This window comes from Lactuca virosa, chromosome 7 (assembly GCF_052849685.1).
Source record: "Lactuca virosa cultivar CGN04683 chromosome 7, Lactuca_virosa_CGN04683_v6, whole genome shotgun sequence".
In the NCBI taxonomy this organism is placed as follows: domain Eukaryota; kingdom Viridiplantae; phylum Streptophyta; class Magnoliopsida; order Asterales; family Asteraceae; genus Lactuca; species Lactuca virosa.
Genome location: NC_136432.1, coordinates 173,658,825 through 173,678,848, shown reverse-complemented (window position 1 = coordinate 173,678,848; position 20,024 = coordinate 173,658,825). Strand labels below are relative to the sequence as shown.

The 20,024-nt window shown below is 30.3% G+C and overlaps 3 protein-coding genes across 5 annotated transcripts; 1 reads left to right on the top strand and 2 right to left on the bottom strand.

Annotated features, from left to right (window-relative positions):
• Window positions 1-295: 295 nt before the first annotated feature.
• Window positions 296-3,976, top strand: APC6 (anaphase promoting complex 6). Of its 2 annotated transcripts, none has more exons than XM_079059163.1 (15): window positions 296-636; window positions 804-938; window positions 1,293-1,366; window positions 1,490-1,529; window positions 1,608-1,653; window positions 1,781-1,860; window positions 1,956-2,125; window positions 2,198-2,323; window positions 2,403-2,477; window positions 2,561-2,686; window positions 2,778-2,847; window positions 2,941-3,023; window positions 3,235-3,348; window positions 3,456-3,546; window positions 3,645-3,976. In XM_079059163.1, exons 1-15 carry the CDS (start codon window positions 391-393, stop codon window positions 3,774-3,776), a joined length of 1,608 nt encoding a protein of 535 aa, XP_078915289.1. In that variant the 5' UTR covers window positions 296-390; the 3' UTR covers window positions 3,777-3,976. The 2 variants fall into 2 exon arrangements, with proteins under 2 accessions (XP_078915289.1, XP_078915288.1); XM_079059162.1 differs by having other exon boundaries at window positions 3,447-3,546.
• Window positions 3,977-7,401: 3,425 nt separating this feature from the next.
• On the bottom strand, window positions 7,402-10,978 carry LOC145123971 (pathogenesis-related family protein). The gene is made up of 4 exons (XM_079059164.1): window positions 10,750-10,978; window positions 9,492-9,624; window positions 7,915-8,213; window positions 7,402-7,829 (listed from the first exon to the last, which is right to left on the bottom strand). Exons 1-4 carry the CDS (start codon window positions 10,900-10,902, stop codon window positions 7,668-7,670), a joined length of 747 nt encoding a protein of 248 aa, XP_078915290.1. The 5' UTR covers window positions 10,903-10,978; the 3' UTR covers window positions 7,402-7,667.
• Window positions 10,979-13,210: 2,232 nt separating this feature from the next.
• Window positions 13,211-16,339, bottom strand: LOC145125890 (UDP-Glycosyltransferase superfamily protein). 2 transcript variants are annotated; one of them, XM_079061300.1, is made up of 7 exons: window positions 16,221-16,339; window positions 15,518-15,634; window positions 15,247-15,440; window positions 14,916-15,169; window positions 14,723-14,829; window positions 14,488-14,654; window positions 13,211-13,693 (listed from the first exon to the last, which is right to left on the bottom strand). In XM_079061300.1, the coding sequence occupies exons 1-7, from the start codon at window positions 16,279-16,281 to the stop codon at window positions 13,388-13,390; spliced, it is 1,206 nt and encodes a 401-aa protein (XP_078917426.1). In that variant the 5' UTR covers window positions 16,282-16,339; the 3' UTR covers window positions 13,211-13,387. The 2 variants fall into 2 exon arrangements, with proteins under 2 accessions (XP_078917426.1, XP_078917427.1); XM_079061301.1 differs by having other exon boundaries at window positions 14,569-14,654.
• Between the last annotated feature and the right edge of the window lie 3,685 nt (window positions 16,340-20,024).

Genomic DNA, 20,024 nt, shown 5'->3' with positions numbered 1-20,024 from the left:
TTGTTGAAACACTCACCCTCCTATGGTCATTTGATGAATTTTCAGTTTTTAATACTAGAATAAAATTGGATGAACCCCTCTAAGGAAGTCTTGGTCATTTAACAAAATTGAAATTTTCATGGTTAAATTGTTGAAACACTCACCCATTTTCTGTTTTTAATACTAGAATAAAATTGGATCGTTGAGACTTAAAACCAGCATGTTTATTGATTAATCGTTTTCTAAATGGGCCAACTAACCCAATACATAAAAGGGCCTAATACCCAAAAACCAACAAATTCGCCTCCCGCTATTTTCCATTCTGCAAAAACAATTCATCCCCAAACCCTCTCTGTAGCTAACACTGAAGATTTGAAATTTTTGAAATTGAAAAGCAAGAGCCACGAGAAGATGATGGAAGAACACATCGAGAAGTTGAGAGGTGTGGTCAGAGATTGCGTTAGCAAGCATCTATATTCGTCGGCGATCTTCTTCGCCGACAAGGTCGCCGCCTTCACCTCCGATCCCGCTGATATTTACATGCAAGCACAAGCCCTATTTCTCGGTCGTCATTACCGCCGTGCTTTCCACCTGCTCAATGCTTCTCAGATTGTTCTCCGTGATCTTCGTTTTCGTTATCTGGCTGCCAAATGCCTCGTTGGTCTCCTCTTTTTGCCCCATTTCGTACTTTTATTTTACTGTCAATTAGGTTTATTGTTCTTTTGCGTTTTGTTTTTTGAATTTGTTAATTGCTTGGGAACCTTTTCATTTAAAGAAAGAAATAATTAGTTTGACTTTTGATTGTATTCAATGTGTCTGAGCAGGAGGAACTAAAGGAGTGGGATCAGTGTTTGCTGATGCTTGGAGAAGCTAAGGTGGACGAACATGGGAATTTCAGTGATACCAAGGATTCTAATGTCATGTATTTGGATAAAGATAGTGAAGATCGAGAAATTAATGTAAGTTCACTCTTCTTTTCAGTGCGTAACTTTCAATTTATTCGGGTTTAGCCGTTTAGGAAGTAAATTACTAAAGCATGTCAATGTGTAAAGCCATTATCAATGTATTGGTCAGTTTTGAAGTTTAGAAAACCTTTTCATTGCCATGGGAAGATGAATAATTGATGAAATCTTTTCAATGTATTGATCAGCAATAGTTTAATCTGTTCATTGTAATTCCTTTTCAACACAATAGTTACCTTTTTTTTTGTTAACATAACAAGACCCTTGATTTAAAGTTCTATAAACATGTACTTTTTTCATACAATCATCTTTTCTTGCTTTGAAGTAACACATATCTGAATCTGATAACAGATATCATCAGCAATTTGTTTTCTTAGAGGCAAGGCTTATGAAGCTTTGGAGAATCGTTCTCAGGCTCGACAATGGTTAGTTTCAACATATACAACGTTTATTCATGTTTAATTCTTCAAATTATCACAATTCTTTTTTGGGTTTTAAAGAATATGATATGAAATTATGAACTCCCAAGTGTATTATGTATATCATAGGTACAAGGCTGCAATTAGAGCAGATCCTTTATGCTATGAGGTAAACATAACCATGTCCCATGTTTAATAATATCTTTAACTTTTGCAATATGTAATTTTGAAATCTTTTTTCTTTCAGGCAATTGAATGTCTTATTGAAAACCACATGCTAACATGTGAAGAAGGTAGTAAATTTGCACTCAATCTCAGGTTATTAATACTAATATCATGAATCATCCTACTCACACCCTATTATTATCATCTTCAAATTTCAAACAATCATCATGTCATTGTTTTTTTATTCAATTTCAGAGAAAAGTCTTCTTTCATCTCTACAGTTTGCTCAAGAAGATGGCTGGCTTTCTTCATTCTATTCATGTCTGATAAAAAAAGTACCTAAATACATCCAAAACACCCATGTAACATTCATCAAAACATCTTATACTTTCAAACATATAATAGATTCTTCATTTTTGTTTATTTTCAGTACGATAAAGCAAGTATTGTGGAAGAAAAATTCAATGAACTGGAGAAAGAAGACACATCAAATCAATCCTTGACTTGTACACTAAAAAACAACACAGATCTTTTAGCTTGTAAAGCTGAATATTATCATCAATGTGGCGAATATCAGAAATGCTTTGAATTGACTTCAGTGTAAGCTCACCTTTTTAAAGAAAAAATCCGACTAATTATATATATATTTATATAATGATTATTTAATTTCAGATTACTTGAAAAGGATCCATTCCATCTTAAAAGCACAATGGTTCATATAGCAGCAGCTATGGAGCTTGGACATTCAAATGAACTTTATCTCATGGCTTGCAACTTAGTCAAAGACTACCCTCAAAAGTTAGAAAAACTATATTTAAAAAAAAAAAAACTTTTTTTTGTTTTTTGTTTTAAATTCTAATATTTTTGGTTTCTAAAGGGCGATATCATGGTTTGCTGTTGGTTGCTACTATTATTGTATCAAGAAATATGACCAGTCACGCCGTTATTTCAGGTAAATAAATCCCAGTATTTTACTTTTTTACTTTTTACCCACAAGTTTACATTTCTTTATTTGATTTATTATTTATATGACAGCAAGGCAACTAGTTTAGAAGGAACATTTGCCCCTGGTTGGATAGGATATGGGAATGCTTATGCAGCCAAAGAAGAAGGTGATCAAGCTATGTCTGGTTATCGAACTGCTGCCCGTTTATTTCCGGGGTAATGTATCTTTTTCTTTTTATTTAAAATTTTTAAAAAAATATAATATTATGAAATTGAAATGATTAAATTATGTATTTTTAATCTTTAGGTGTCATTTACCTACATTATATATTGGAATGGAGTACATGCGAACCCACAGCTTCAAACTCGCTGATCAGGTGCTAATTGCTATACCACATTCTTAACAAAATGACTAAAATACCCTTTTCTTTATTTGACTGATGTGATTTAATTTTTTTGGTTGTGTATAGTTTTTCATGCAAGCAAAGGCAATTTGTCCTTCGGATCCACTTGTGTATAATGAGCTTGGAGTTGTTGCATATCATATGAAAGAGTACGCATTCTTTACTTCTTTCTTTGTTTCAGTAAAGAAAAAAAATGACCATTTTGCCCTTTGGTGTATGTGGTATGTTACTTTTTCTACCTACAGTCCAAAAATGAGTGTTTTGTCTAAAAAAGATCTTTATGGCGAGGTTTCGTTTCAAATTTCGTCTGACTGTTACTTTTTTTTAAATGACGATTTTGCCCTTGGTTAAATTTTATAGGTATAAAAAGGCGGAATGGTGGTTTAAAAAGACTTTGGCTCACATACCATCACCATTAAGTGAAATGTGGGAATCAACTGTGGTTAATCTTGCTCATACTTTAAGAAAGCTCAAGTAAGTTCACATTTCATATATTTTCATAATCTTTTTTACAATTTATAAAAACTTATTATTGTGTTTAGTTTATTATTATTATTATTTTTAAATATAAGGTTGTATAGTGAAGCAATTACATATTACGAAAAGGCCCTTGCACTATCTACAAGAAGCTTAAGCACGTATGCTGGTTTAGCATACACATACCATCTGCGGGTAATTATTTATTTATTTATTTAATTGACATGGTTTTGTAATCTAGTAAAAACTATATATGAATATTTTAATTGGATTTGTTTTGAAAATTTTTGAAGGGTAATTATACGGATGCAATTACATATTATCACAAGGCATTATGGATTAACCCGGATGATCAGTTTTGCACAGAAATGTTGACAGTGGCTCTTGTTGATGAAAGTCGTCAAGGTATTGAATCTGAAATATAATATTTAAAAAAAAAAAGAAAAGAAATTGGAACAGTGTTAATTAGTTATTTTGTGGTAGGGTTGAGCTTGTATGTTGTATTTAAAGCATTCATTAATATATTTTGACAAAGTTAGGAAAATGTCATTGTCTATAGACTATATAAAGACATGAAATTAGTGTGAATGGTGCTTGCATTTGAGCTTTATAATTTTTTTAGCTAGTGATTTGTTTTTTGGATAGTTTGAAAATTATATTGAAATTGAATCACAATTTATATACATATTAAACAACAGCTTTGTTGTTAACTTGTTATGTGTCAATATATTGCAGTTCGATTGTATATACATGTATGTCTAATAACACGTGATCGGTTTTTTTTTAGTCCTATTAATTTTATTTTTATATCTATACCTTTTGTTCACTACGAAATTTGAACCATGATTGTTTAGAGAAGCATCTTTCCAACACACATATTGTTGGGCTTCAAGCTTTTTGGTTTGAAAACCATCACTTAATTCTTGTGTTATGTAGTTTTGTTGAACTAGTTTCTTGCAAGTTTTGATTAATAAAATTTGATTGGCTGTTCTAAAGAAATAGCCATGATATTATAATTTATAGTAATGAATGTTTCATTGAAAAAAAAAAGAGATTTTAATAATAAAATTTTTATATGTTTATACGTACAAAAGCTTCAAACCCGTTCCATTATTTTGGTATTTAAATACCATTTTCTATATTATCATCTACCATCATCGAACTATGAAAGATCTCCAAACACGTTTAATTTATATTTTAAATGTCTACTGCTAGGAAAAACAAATTATATTTAGCAATATTTAAACTTTTAAGCATAACAGAATTTGAACCTTAAACGTTATATTTATGAATTTTCTACTTCAGCCATTCGACTCGACTTGTAGAAGTCTTATCCCGTATTAATTTATTATTACCTCCGTCCCAAATTAATTGTACACATTTGACTTTTAAAGTCTTTATTCTTTAACTTTGACCTTAAATATTTTTTTTGATAGATAATACTTGATGCAAAATATATGAATGAATTGTATTTTAAATGTCTTTTCATTGTTATAAGTTTCATCAAGTAATATATAACACATAAAAATATTTAAGGTCAAAGTTGAAAAAAAAGACTTCAAAAATCAAAAGTGGACAATATAGATTTAAATTTCGTAATTTATTATATGGTTTGATATATTGTTTTTTCTCTTTCACTTTATGAAAGAATATGGATATGGATTTAATTTTATTTAAGAGTCATGAGAGAACGAACTTTTAAAGTTAAAAACAAAATTAGATTCCTTTTGATATCTAAAAAATAGAAAATTGCTCTTACAAGAAACTTTCTGTATAGATGCCATTGTGTTCAGACTTCAGACTGCGATTTAAAAGTTAAGATATAAATATGATATGGTTTTGAATAATGAAACTGCTATGCGTAGATCGTCACATGAGTGGGTGTAGAGTCAAATGCTTGTTCCAACGATACAAAAGATATTTCTTTAATCAAAACCAAGCTTTCAAGATCATACATAAGCTATATTTTTTGTTGTTGTTATCATTGACTTATAATATCTTAATGCAGTAATGCTTATAGAGATGTCGACCGTTGATTTATTGCTTCATAAAATTTCACCAAGTTTTTTTTTTCTATAAGTTATGATGATACCGTTTAAACATGATATCTTAATGCTTATAGAGATGTCGACCATTGTATTACATCTTTATTCCATTTTATCAAATTTTTTTCACTATAATGAATTGAAAGAATCTTCCGAAAAGTCAAATCCGTTATATTCTGAGCTTATTAACAAAAAAGTGGTGACTTTTTTTTTTTTTTTTAACATGATAGGACAAAGAACCGATAATTATTTAGGGTTTAGCTGTCAATTATAAAAAGACAACAATCCGGCAATCCTCCACACTTTTGCGATTCGGTAACTTTTAGAAAAGTTTATGTATTCTTGGGTTATTAACGATAAAGCTATGATTTTGAGTATTATTTTACTATAATTGTATTGCATTCTATCAATCTAACAGATGATAACATCGTAGTGACAATACTGTAAGTTACCATACTCTCTCAGTCAAACATGTGATTGTCAACATACTCTTTTCTCTTTGTTCGACGAGAGGTATTGTCCTATTAGTAATCTTATTTATTGTATTCTCTTTATCTAAAGCAATGTCTTATCTTATTATAATATTGTTGTATTTTATCTGTCTGACAAAGGATGATACATTATATTAGTAATTTACTATATTCTTATTGTTTAATATAAGGTCTTGTCTTAATGTCTTATTATAATATTACTATATTTTTTGTGTCTGACAAAATGAATTATCTTAATGTAATCTTAGTATATTAATCTTTTCTAACAAAAGTCTAAGGTCTTGTATTACTATAATCTTATAATCTTATTGTATTCTTTATTTGTGGTAGACGATACTATCTTAGTATAATCTTATTATATTTTCTAAGTTTGATGAAAGATATTATCTTACTGTATATTGTATTCTCTCCACACAAATGATATCATCACTTAAAATAATTGGTTTTCACTTTTTTTTCTTTACTTTAGATCAAGGTTTTTTCTAAAAATAATTATTTTTTGTAACTTCATGATTGAGGTTTTAGTATCGACAATATCTTCTAGTACTATGATCATAATATATAAGAACAAATGTTATACCCAAAGCTGTTGGAGCTATATAAGTATTAACTTACTTAGTCATACAAGGAAACAATAGGAGATAGTACCGGAGGTTATGTTGCATCTGTTATAAAAAATCAATTCAGTTTCCTGCCTAAAGTTCGATGACTGAGGCGATCCATCTCATTTGATGTCTTGTTGGGAAATATTGACAAAGAAATATGAATCTCCATATGGTTTTTATAGAGTTAAAGATTGTGTATAATATTGTGTAACATTCGTAAATATGTGAAATAATTTTTATAACTAATGATCATATTTAGTAAGAAGTTAACGAGTTCAAATATTAATATAGGTCGTGTAATCTTCTTAAATAAGATACCTAATAAACAAAAGCTGGAATTTAGGGGAAGTAATGTAAATTATAGAAACTAGCTGGTGGAAGGAAGACTGAATTGTAACAATTTCCCCATATATGGAAATTGTACACTCATCTAATTTTAAAATACTTATTGAACAAGTTGGAAGTAGAGGGGTTAAAGGTGTTAAGCATGAAATAAAAATATATATGCATTTAATCTTTTATCTAGTTTATTTTATCTTTGACAAATATTTTAAAAAGCCACTCATCTAATTTCTATTTTTTAAGCACATATTATATTTATAAAATAAAAATATATACATTTTAAAAAATAAAAAAGAATAAATTAAAATTGGATTTATTTTGAAAAAAAAAATGTTTTAGGTTTTAACGGGAAAAGAAAATACAAAATATAGGGTTTTTGTGAAAAAAAAAAAACTTCAATAACAAATTATAGATAAAAATTGTGTCTTTTTCGAAAAAGAAAAAAAAATATGTCTAAAAAGGAAAAAAAAATCAAAATATAGGCTCTAAATAACCCTACAAACTATATTGTTAGAATAATATTATTTTTCTTTTGTAAATAAATGTAGTTTAAGAGAGTCTGTGTACTAAAACATAACTTTGAGCACATTTGAATCATTAAAAAAAAAAAAAGTTACAAGATACACAGCAACACAGATGCATGGTGATTTGGTTATTATCTTGATCCATTCTACAATTTAGAAGGATTCAAAGTATATATTCATCTTCACACCACAGACTGGATCGAACTCTTTCAAGTTTGATTCTCAATCGGCCAATACTAAAATTAAAGACGCACACTAGAAGATCACAGACTTTCACAGATCGAGATTGATTGATCAGATCTCGATGGATCATGCTTGCTTCTCAAATGGGCAGTTACCGGTGTTCGCCGGAGAAGCATCCGCGGCGGTGTTTTCCTCCTCAGAGATCAACTCCCCCTTAAGCAGCTTCGAGATAAGATCTGCCGGATCGTAATAGATCTCAACATCTTCTGCCCTCAACGATTCATCAACCTTCCGATTTCATCCAAAAACCAAATCGAATTTTAGTTTATACATCGGAAATTATACTTATTTCAGTCGGAGAAACGAAGAGTACCTTGAGGATGCCCATGCCGTAGAAATCAACCATTTCGCCGGTAGGTTTATGGCCTTTGAAGGGACCTTCGAAGTAACCCCAGTGCCGGAATTTGTACGATATCACCGGAGGTCCGGAATGAACGCTGATCACCTCCCACGCAAATCCACGAGGAAACGCCGATCGGAAAACGTCGTGAGAGGATTCGAAGGTTTCTTCTTCAGCTTTATAGTACTTGTACTCTTCTGGAAGTGTACTCTTCAGCAATGCATTGTAACTTCCCACCTTCAGTGTTTCCTCTGCAGACAATCCCTCCCTCCCTGATTTGACCATTTTTGGATGACTTTGACTTATTATTAATTTTTTAATGTAATTTGATAAAGATTGTTTGAACAATTAAAAAATAATAATTTTTATGGATTTTATCAAGGATCTAAATAACGTAAGTGGCGGCAATGTCAAACTTCAAGCTTTTTCGAGGCTTGGCGAGCCACGTCGTTTATAAGGCGTGACTTAAGGCGGCAAGTTTGTATATAATTCATATTTTTAAATGTATTTTCTATTATTATTCATTTTTATACACATATATGAGTCATGACGGCGTTTTGGTAAAGTTTGACGGCACATACAAGCCTTGGAGCCATGACGTGCTATGGCGGAACCATGACGAGCTTTTTAGAACCTTGAATTTTATAGACTAAATAAAAATTAAAAAATAACGTATACTACCAAAAAACGTCTAACTTTGTGGCATAGTAACTTTTAGTTTTATAATAAATCAAAATTTTAACTCGGTTCTTAACCTACTTAATAATATGTTTTTGTTGGTGTATGGACAAATAATTAGGGTGCCATTTGTATTGTATCCGGGTTAGTAACATGTATACGACTCATATAAATATTTATGTGTTTTGCTGAACCCTAACCAAGAGTAGCCATAAACAGGTCTCTGTATAGCCTGTTTAATTATACGAGTTTAAATGTTCGTGGGCCGTGGACAAAAAAATCTAAATATCATATATTTACTTATTATTCCTTATTATATTATTTATTTAATAAATATATTTTTTATTTTTTAATATAATAAAATAAATCGATAGGCAAACCTGACGAGTCAAAAAAACTCAATCGTAACACGTTTATTGCTGTATCGGGTTCATGCTATGTTACGAACCATGTCAAGAATTGTCACCATACAAATAATGTGTATGCTTTTCAAACTATAAAGAGATGTAATAAAATATTGCTTCGTTAGCGTAAGCAAAATCTACGTGTCCTTGTTATGATTATTTAATTTATACGACATTTTTCATGATTTATGTCAATCCATCAACCTTAAATATTATATAGAAAGTCGAATATTTCTTATTTCATTACATATAAAAAGATTTAGTAATTAATATTATCCTGTAACCTGCCTTGGAGAATAATTACGAAATTAATTATGTAAAAGCCTAATTACCTATTTGGTCACCCTTGTGTTTGCCTTTTAGCAAAAATAATCGTACTTCATTATAGATTCTTAAAAATAATCCAATTGCAAAATCTAAAAAAAAAGGAATTATTTAAGAAATGGTAATTGAATTTAGACAGTTTACCATTGACAATAAGCTTGAACTTATCAGGATTAATGGTCTTAAAATCATTTATCCGAATCTTGTGGCTAAGCTCCATTTCCCATGACTTTATTGCGTTTTGAACAGTTTCTTCTAGTGATCCTTTTTCCCATACCTACATACAAGGCTAAAAATCGCATCTTGATGTTTCTTTGAACATGGTAAACATTGTGAGGAATAAGCAAGAATAAGCACACACAAAAACATAATATATAATATTTAACGTATTTTGGTTAATGTGACCTCGTTTACACAGCATAATATATACTATAGTTAACGTGTTTCTTTGCTACAAATTTATTTTCTTTATCTCAATATAAAAGAAAATTCAGACCACACATTTTGTTGTTCATAATGATTATGATTCAAGATGATCTAAAATCACTAGAACTAAAGATTGAAAATTTGATGTTATACCTCGATGGACTATTTGGTTAATCATGTTTAAATTAGAAACTTTCTTAAATTATTATTATTATTATTATCAAGGTTGTTCAAAACTTGTTTTTATAATACCTCAATAATTGTAAGAAAATTATTTATATTAGCTTCTAAATATAAGATTTTTTATTACAAAAATCCATATATTTAAAGAAAAATAATTCTTATATCTTTTTAAGATGTAAAATTATTAATTATATCTTCAAGATCGATATTGTCTAACATATAATAATAAAGTCCATAAATTTTTTGGGCCCATTTGAATGATGGACTCTGGACGGTTGCCTCTATCGCCCGAGATAGGTTTGATTATTATTATTATTATTATTATTATTATTATTATTATTATTTTGGGTATTCATTTAGTAAATCATATGAAAAGGATAAATGATAATCACCACTCATGGACACCTCCATAAATATCATAAATATGAGAGATAAATCATAAAGGTCATACTCATATTTGAACATGAAACAAACAAGCAAGGATAGGTGTTCTGTATACATAGATTGATCCAACAAAAATAATAATTCAATTACACAAATCATCTAAGCTATAAACATAAACACAAAGAAAAATAGAGATTTTTTAACCATAACTTTTAGTGTATAGAAAATAAGAAGAAATACCATCAAACTAAATGTTTAATCTAAGATTTTCATGGGAGAAGGACATGTCAACCTAATTTCCTTCATAAATTAATACATATGCAAATTGAAATCAACTAAGAAACACAAAATACAAGCTTCTATTTAATCAAAAAATAATGAAATTAAAGAGCATGATAACAAATCAAACCTTGGTTCGACCTTCTTCAAAAAGTTGGTTAACAGCATCATAGGTAGGAGGAGCACCATGCCTCCAATGGGTGTTTTTAGCTTCTTCATGGAGGAATGATCTATACTTTTCTCCAACCTTTTGTATTGCTTCATCGATCTTTAAGTCTTCCATCTTTTCGGTTTTGTTTTGTTTTCAAGTGGAAATTGTACTTCCAACTTTGTGACACAAGAGTAGAGGTTATATAGAGATGATGGTACTACAAGTCTACATGGATAATAGGGTAGTTAATTACATTTATCTCATAAGAAATTAAAATAATAATAATTGTAATAATGGATGCGGGTTTTATATATAGAAAGGAACATGAGATCCTTTTTATGGATAATCACATAAATGAATTTATATTTTATGGAATTATAGAAATATATCTAAAATTTTGATTTTCATCAAAATGACCTTATAACCCGAAAATGGGTCATTTCAGACCCCTCACACCAAGGTGTTCTTACTTGTTTATATGGTCTCCCCTTCTTTTACAAATATATACGTAACTGGTACCGACCGCTTCTCAAAACAACATTTAGGTGGTGTGTATATTTTTGGCAAAATATCTTTTTGACTTTTTTTGTCTACGCGAGAAAAAATATTTAAGAAAAACACTTTGTTTTTCAACAGAAAAAAGACATAAAATTCATTTGAGAAATTAAATATCCTCCTACATTTTATTCCTACTCATCCTCCTACCATATCAAATGTTGACATGTGTCAAATTTAATGACACATTTAATGAAATTAATACTAATTTAATCCACTTGTCACCATTTTATATGGTAGGAGGATCATTAGGAATAAAATGTAGGAGGATATTTAATTTCTCAATTCATTTTGATCTCTTTTTTTAGAAGACAAAAAAATAGCTTTTAAATTTTAAAAACGTTTCTAATATCTAACTCTAATGTGATATCTTTTTTCCACCGCCACCTCCGACACCGCCGTTGCCACCACCATTTCCACCACCATTGCCGCCGCCACCACTACCTCCACCGCCACTATCGTCACAACCACCACCACCTCTGTCACCCCCATCACCAACCAACACCAACACCACTATGCACTATCACCGCCAACACCAACACCACCCGTCTTTTTTATGAGACTTTAAAAAACAAATAATTTTTAATGAACATATGGAAAAAGACTTTTGGACCATATCTTAATTCCGCAAACATGAAAAAAGATTGAAAACATTTTACCTCATCCAAAGCAAACACCACCTTATTCTCTCAATGAATCCGATGAAAACAAAGTACGGATTCTCACCAGAGGAGATTCGATGAACCAGGTTAGTGTTACACTTTTGGGTCCCACATTTTATAGTTGAAGTTCTAACTAAAACATTATCGAAATGCAAACTCTAATCCAAAATCCGAATAACATTTATAAAATGGGGTATTTTTTGGATTAAATTATGTATTTCATATGTCTTTTGTTTTATGTTGGTTACACGAGTCATGTTTGGTTTTATAGATATGTTAAATAATGAAAAAAATGACCGAAATGGAAACCATTCCGAATTGCAAATACATTTCCAAGTTGTGTGTCCTTTTTGGTATTTGGTATTTGTTTGGTAGTTAGGTATGATGCAGTTTTGTAGTTGGCTATTATTTTTATATAACTCTGAGTGATTTGCATACACTGAAATCTATCGAATCAGTCTGAAATCTGAAGCAACTTTGATGTTGCACATGATGACTTTGCATGTATGTTGCTTAGCAAAGTATGTTACAGAGATGTGGTGATAATATTTCTGTTTGAGGAACTGTCAAAATTAGAAATGTTTGCTGTATCCTACTAGTTTTTTATTTGGGAGAGAAGCATTGATTGAGGAAAAACAACCAAAACCTCAACCACCAAAGCCAGATATGATGTTCAGGAGATCAGAGGTGCTAAGATAATCATTGATTAAAGTTTTTCGCGGTTATAACTTGTAGACATCGGAAAACATGTTAAACTAATCTAAAATAATAGCATTCTCAAGGCTTTACAAGACTAGTTTTTAGATTAGTTTAACATGTTTTCCGATGTCTACAAGTTATAACCCGAAAAACTTTAATCAATGATTATCTTTTGTATTAATATTAGTCCTCGAAACTATATTCAAAATGGACTTTTTCTTTTTTGCAATAGGTTGAGAGCAACATTGACGATGATTAGTCAGTTGGAGGAGTAGATGTTCCAACTTCCAAATTCCAATGCATAGATTCCACATGAATAAGTATGATAAATTTCAATATATATACAAAATTTGTACCTAATATTTTGTCTATAAATTTCACTATATACAAAATTGGCACCTAATACCATCAAACATTCGTCTCACAAACAAGTAAAACACAACAATCAACTAGAACATAATGTCAAGTAAAAGCCAACTACATCAATAACATAAATATATATATATCAATTATCAACTAGAACATGGTTCTATAACTTCTATTAAACCATATATACACAAATCAAACAAAAACCGAATCCATAATCAAAATTCAAAATAGTTGGATGAAAAAAATAAAACTTTAGTGGCCTAACAAAAGATAAAAATAAAATCCTACATGTATCACTTAAGTAACAAAATAAAATCTAATCACTCTGCTTTCTATTCTACATGTAGTTTACTGTTTGATAACACTACATCCACCAAATACTGATTTAATCTTTCGCCAAAGGTGTTGGTAGAGAATGTTCCGGAAACATGTTTTCGTGCTTTTGCACCCATTGTTTCTGCTAACCTCGGATTCTCCAAAAACTTAGCCATGGCTGATGAGAAGCCTTGTGGGGTCGGGTCACACAAGAAACCCGTTTCACCATCTATCACTGTCTCAACGGGCCCACCACTATTGCAAGCTATCACCGGTTTATGAGCCGCCATTGCTTCCAATGGAACAATCCCAAAATGTTCATCCTAATTATAACAATAATAACTTCTAAATGTTCAATGATTTTTTTTCATTGATAGTTATAAATTACACTTTTGGTCCCTGAGTATAGCTAATTTTTTTATTTTGGTCCCAAAAAGTTCTCTTGAAATTTTGTGTCATTTATACTCGGGGGCCAAAAATGTAACAATTCCAAAATGTTCATCCTAATTACATGGGAAATTGTCAGAAAAGTCCCAATATTTTCGGAAAAGTTTCACTTTAGTCTCAAATTTTATTTTTTGAACAGAAAAGTCCCGATTATTTGATTTTACACGATAATATGTCATTTTCCTGTTAAAAGAAAAAAAAAAGACTTTTTTGTTAATTTGAGCCAAAATGAAATAATCTAGACTTTTCTGTTCAAAAAATAAAATTCGGGACTAAAGCGAAACTTTTCCGAAAATATTGGGACTTTTCTAACAATATCCCTAATTAACACCAATAACTTTGAAATGTTTAATATTTTGTGTCATATAACGAGTAAATTATATTTTTGGTCCTTGGGTATAGCTGATTTTTATGATTTTGGTTCCAAAAGGTTTTCTCTTGCAATTTTGGTCCTTATTTGAGGTTCTTGTAACGCTTTTAGTCCCTTTTCAAAGTAAAACAACTATTTTTGGTCCCTGAGTATAGCTAGTTTTTGCAATTTTGATCTTAAAACGTTACAAAAACCTCAAATAAGTACTAAAATTGCAAGTTAAAAACCTTTTGGGACCAAAATAGAAAGAATAGCTATACTCAGGGACCAAAAATGTAACTTACTTATTTATAATCGCACCTTTGGGGTATAAATAACACATAGGCACTCAGAGAGAAGAGTGTTTCTTTCAGATGTAGGACAAGATGTAATGAATTTGACCTTGTTTGATACACCTTTTATTTCAGCCAATACTTTTAGTTGGTCTAAATAGTCAACATTCTCTCTCAATCGCTCATCAAATCCACCTAAAAAAGATATAAATGTGATAAGTTTGTTGACAAATGTAAAAATCTAATTGGTTGAGTTGACTTGCCTGCAATAGTCAATGTCACATCAGGAGAAGGAAGCATTGCAAAAGCTGATATTGCCAAATCTATGTTCTTTTTCTTTTCAAAACGATTAATTGAAAGAAAATTCAACCTGCAAAATCAGAAATCTAAAATATGAAGCTAAAACCAGAGAGAATAAAACCTTCAAAATATACCAAGAAAGATACCAATCTTTACTTATAAGCATTTGGTTCACTGAATTGATCCACATTTACAGCTGGATAAAGCACAGCTGGTTTTACCCCATGAGCATCAAGTCGCTTGAATGTTGCAGCAAAAGTTGATTTTGTAAAATTGCTGTTAACAAGTATTAAATCTGCCATTCCTGTTGTTAATTCTTCTAAAAAGTTTATGGGCTTCCGGTATATTCTTCTTAGAAGAGTTGTGTATTTAGCCAGCAACAAATCAGGGAAATGACAATAGAAAACAACCTAAGATTGAAAGAAGAATCAATTTATAAAATATCACATGACATTTATAACAATACTTGAGGTCCAAGTTTACAAACCTTTGTGGATTTTCTGAGCTTTAAAATTGGAATGACAACAGAGACTTGATCAGCAAGTATAATGTCAAAAGATGGAAAGTTGAATAAGACACAGAGGGCAACAAATATGCAACGAAGATACGCGCATACTGCATGAAGACGATAGAAGATGTGTCTTGGAAGGAATGATCCATAAACTGTAACTGCAAATGTACCTGGATGTATAAAAAAGGAAGAAGGAATTAAAGATTGTGAATAGATTTGTGGAGAGAATTTGATAAATTTTTGTTACCTGAAAGTGTCTCTTCAAAACACCGATTTCTATCATGGTGTGATGTGAAAATGTGAACATTATGTCCATGAGATGCAAGTTCAACTGCTGCATCAACTATTAACCTTTCGGCTCCTCCTAAACAATTAGAAATGCAAGATATCATAACCAGGAAACATTATGGCTACATATTAAATTGAATGCGTTCCAAAAGATGAAGTTCTTTTCATTTTTGATTGTCCAAATGATTAATGGGGAGGGGGATTGGAGAGGGGACAAACTATTGAAACGTTTAGATTCACATCAAAGGGTATGGAATTTAACTAAAATCTCTTAAATTAGTTACATGTAGTTTCTCTAGGTTTTCTAAAATTGTGTTGCAACAATCAGAGAAATACAGAATTTTATCAACAAATGTTTGATTCTAAAGCGAATTAGACCTATGCTGATTATCTATATGTAGTTTGGAACAGTGATTTAGAGCTGGAGAGGATGAAAAGTTCTTTTTCGAATTTTTCAGCAAAACAATCTACTGTTCCGGAATCGAATATGTACAGAAGTTGAAAATTACAAGGATTCATACGAGAATTTGCACAGAACGATACCGAAAACTGAATCGAACGTACATAGTCGAAATTGAAGGGATAACATGCGATCCAAATTCAAACAAAGTAAAGCAAAATTATATAGTTGTTCAATATTCGTGTTTGTGATGAGTGCATACCGATTCCGAGATCAGGATGAATGATTGCGATGTTCATCTTCGAGCCTTTTTTGTTCGCCATCGCCAATTCCTTTTGCTCTGTTAGATGAAAGGTGAAACTTACAAAGAGAAGGGAACTCGATACTTTACGTCTTTAAACTTGTTGACTAGCACTAGCAGATTAATTTACATAATGTTCCCTTCAAGAACGTCATAAATTTTATATCGGTCCTTGTTAAAGATATACAACATTCTTACATAAGTTAGGATTATCTTAATATTTTGGTAATAAGGAACGGAAAAGTTTTTTCTTTTAAACAGAAAATGATTGGTTGCCGGGTTAAAAATTAAATCACTTTTTTGTCTAGTAACCCGTATTTCACCTGGTTAAAATGTTGAGATGAAATCCTAGTCATTAAATGAAAATTTTATGTGGTTGTTGGGGTATAATATATTGCAATTATTGCTCTTTTATAATATTTAAGCCCTAGATTGCAAGGAAGCAAATTGATCAGGTAGCCAAGGTTTGATGAGTAGGTGTGACTATGGCGATGCATTTGGAAAGTGGACTCCTAAAAAAAAACCGTACAAGAAAATACATTGGTTGCCACAATTCAAGGTAAGGAAGTTAAAATTTGAAGATGTTACACTTGAATTAAAAAGATAATATATTTTTTTGATTTGTATACATATGGTTTTTTTAGATTAACCCAGAGGTATAATGCATAGTGAAGTGAAGGATTGCAAGTACTTTGTTTGGGTAGACCTTGAATTACCAAACCAATGGTTACAAAGACATATTGTTATAATTACACAACAACAAAATGATGAGAACCATAAACTATTTTCAGAATTTGTGGAACAAGAACCTGCATAAATTATGGAACAATAACCTATGGAAGGTGTAGTTATGCAAGAAGATGGTGGAATTGTTGTTGGAAGTTGGAAGATTGGGTTTTGGGTTTGTTTGGTTTTAATTTTAATATTTATGTATATGACAAAATGATGTATGGAATGGTAGGTTGACAAAAACAACTTGATCTTAGTGTTTTTCTTTTATACTGTAACTATTGGTTCAACCTAATCAATGTATGGATAATTTGTCTTAAAATTTTTAATTGGTGTAGGTTTACCGATACAATTTGATATCTAAAATAACCAAAACAACTAGACTTGACCAAAATAAATTGATATCCAAAATGACTTGACCAAAAGTCCAAAACAATTTAATTACCCAAATGACTACATAATAACTTTAATGCAGTTTATGTACTTACGACTAATAATAAAAAAAATTGACCAAATTGTTTTCACGATAAGTAAAGCCATAATGTTTACAAATTTACAAGTACTTATCAAAAAAGTGCTATCACACACATTTTCCCAAATAGTTATCAGCAAAAGCCAACGCAATGGCATGCACCTAATAAAAAAAGGATATCAAACACTTTAATCTAACATAAGTGTCTTGTATGCACTCATCCAACGACCATGCTTACCAACCACTTATTTATGTAATTTCATTAGAGTAATACTGTGTGGAGGCTTCTTCCTCTTCACTTATTGGGTGTCATATATACCCTCATATTTATTATTTTCCTCTTCTAATGCTTGAGTTTCTAGGACTTTTTGAGATTCTTGAATTGGAACTTGTGTAACATCTTGACTCTTAACACCAACATCTTTGAAATTTAAGAAGAGGTTTCTTTATAGAATCCATTATTATGTCATTAAAACACTTAGCTATGTCATTCTCAACAGTCTCACATATATTCCAATATCAAAAAAAATTCCAATATAAAAAAAAAGTCTCGCACCATGAATTAAGCTCCATAGCCATAAGATGATCGTATGCAAATGTGTTTCGTGTTTATTCATGTTGATACAAATTTCAAATTCGTGTTTCGTGTCTTACACAGGCCAAACACAAATTTACAGGTTTAAACACATATAAAACACATAGTTTTTATGTGAAAAGCAGCACGTAGACACTAATAATTTAGTGAAATATATATATATATATATATATATATATATATATATATATATATATATATATATATATATATATATATAAAACACATGCTACTTTCTAGTTTTAGCTTCTTTTAGCAATGTAATTCGTATTTATTCAACTGTTATCAAATTTATACACTGTGTGTGTTAGTATTTACTGTTATCAAATTTATACACTGTGTGAGTACATCAATTATCAAAAATATTATCAAATCCTCTGCAGAGATAAGATGTTAAATTATTACAAGAAAACAAACAACTTTTACAAAGATGAAAGAAGATGCTCCATTATCGCAAAAGAAGATTTTCCATCATCAAAAAATGACAAAATATGATGCCAATTTGTCAAAAGCTTTACAGTTTTGTCTGCCACATCTACACTCCGACAAATGCGAGCTTTGTAGAATTAATAGTTAGAATAACTCGAAATGAGATTGCCATAGAGATAATACAACAATTGTATGTTTAGTTCATACAAGGATGTTTTCTTATAAAATCTTTAAACTAAAATTAATCAACTTGTTAAAATATCTGAAACTACTAGTTAATTTGTTCCGCAAAGAATGGTATCAGAGCCTAGGTTCTATTTTTGATAGTTATGTATGATATTTCTGTTTGTTATTTGGTTAATTTTTGTTTGAAGAATTTTAAGAAAATTATGAGTTTTGTTAAGAATGATACAGAGACCAGACCAGTGATTGGTTGGATTAGCGTAAGACGTGCAAGTATGGTAAGTCGCGGAGCCGGACCACAATCATCGTTGGGCCGATGCCCTCTCTGTTCATCCTAAATAGAACAAGTAAGTTTTCTTATAAAATCTTTAAACTAAAATTAATCAAATATGAGTAGATTTTCACGCATATTATCTAAAAACTATGATACTGGTAAAAATATCATGAATAAAGAACAAGATTATGATGATAACCATATAAACTCTATTGAAGAAACTATTGATAATATAGAACAAAATTTAAATGATTGGACTATACCTAAAACAAATATAAATACAATTTATAGAATAGGGACTTTTGATTATTTTCAAAGTTACTCAATTAAAATGACTGAACAAACCCTATCCATTGGTCAAGACCAACAAAATATAAATTTGTTATCATCAAGATCTATTTTTGAACATAGACAAAAATATAAATTTCTTCATTTAGGTCTTGTTCAAATTGCTATCAAACCTCTTTTTAGAATTGGTGTTGATGCTCCTGTTCTCTTAATATTAAGAGATAAAAGACATACAGATTTTCAAAATTCTATTTTAGCTATGGCAGAAACAAATATCGCAAATGGACCAATTTATTTTAATTGTTATCCAAATTTTTCTGTAGGATTATTTGACAAAAATATTTTAGACACTTTGGTTTTAACTGTTGAAACAAAGAATTTAGAATTTAAAAATAACTCTAAACCTTTAGCAATCATTTATCGTGTTTGTTATAAAACCATGACAACTACTTTAGAACCAAAAACCCGTTTGTCAAGTCCAAGAAATGAAACAATTATTTACGAAGCAAATACTAATCATACAAAAGTTCATATGCCTAAACGACTTAAATGGTCAGAAATTACTCAATCATGTAATTGGAATTTACAAAATGTTATTGAACCAAAATCTTTAGATTCTTCAAAACAAATTTCAAATATAATTGAGCATAATGATGGCTCAGTTGATATAAATTTTTCTTCTATAAATTTTTCATCATCTAGATTTTCTACTAATTCTATTCCTGAAATTGGTACTTCTAAATCTTCGTTTTCAAAATCAAAGTCTTTAAATTTAAAAACTGTTGACTATTCTAG

What these genes read in the sequence shown, in the direction of transcription:
- APC6 (XM_079059162.1), top strand. Translation starts at nt 391, where the DNA reads ATGATGGAAGAACACATCGAGAAGTTGAGAGGTGTGGTCAGAGATTGC. An exon ending in CAGTCACGCCGTTATTTCAG is followed by an intron (nt 2,478 to 2,560) that starts GTAAATAAATCC and finishes TTTATATGACAG; the next exon opens with CAAGGCAACTAGTTTAGAAG. An exon ending in CATACACATACCATCTGCGG is followed by an intron (nt 3,547 to 3,644) that starts GTAATTATTTAT and finishes AAATTTTTGAAG; the next exon opens with GGTAATTATACGGATGCAAT.
- LOC145123971 (XM_079059164.1), bottom strand. Translation starts at nt 10,902, where the DNA reads ATGGAAGACTTAAAGATCGATGAAGCAATACAAAAGGTTGGAGAAAAG. An exon ending in TTGAAGAAGGTCGAACCAAG is followed by an intron (nt 9,625 to 10,749) that starts GTTTGATTTGTT and finishes CCTTGTATGTAG; the next exon opens with GTATGGGAAAAAGGATCACT. An exon ending in GTTCAAGCTTATTGTCAATG is followed by an intron (nt 8,214 to 9,491) that starts GTAAACTGTCTA and finishes TGGTCAAATCAG; the next exon opens with GGAGGGAGGGATTGTCTGCA.
- LOC145125890 (XM_079061300.1), bottom strand. Translation starts at nt 16,281, where the DNA reads ATGGCGAACAAAAAAGGCTCGAAGATGAACATCGCAATCATTCATCCT. An exon ending in AGTGAACCAAATGCTTATAA is followed by an intron (nt 14,830 to 14,915) that starts GTAAAGATTGGT and finishes CTGATTTTGCAG; the next exon opens with GTTGAATTTTCTTTCAATTA. An exon ending in TGTGACATTGACTATTGCAG is followed by an intron (nt 14,655 to 14,722) that starts GCAAGTCAACTC and finishes TATCTTTTTTAG; the next exon opens with GTGGATTTGATGAGCGATTG.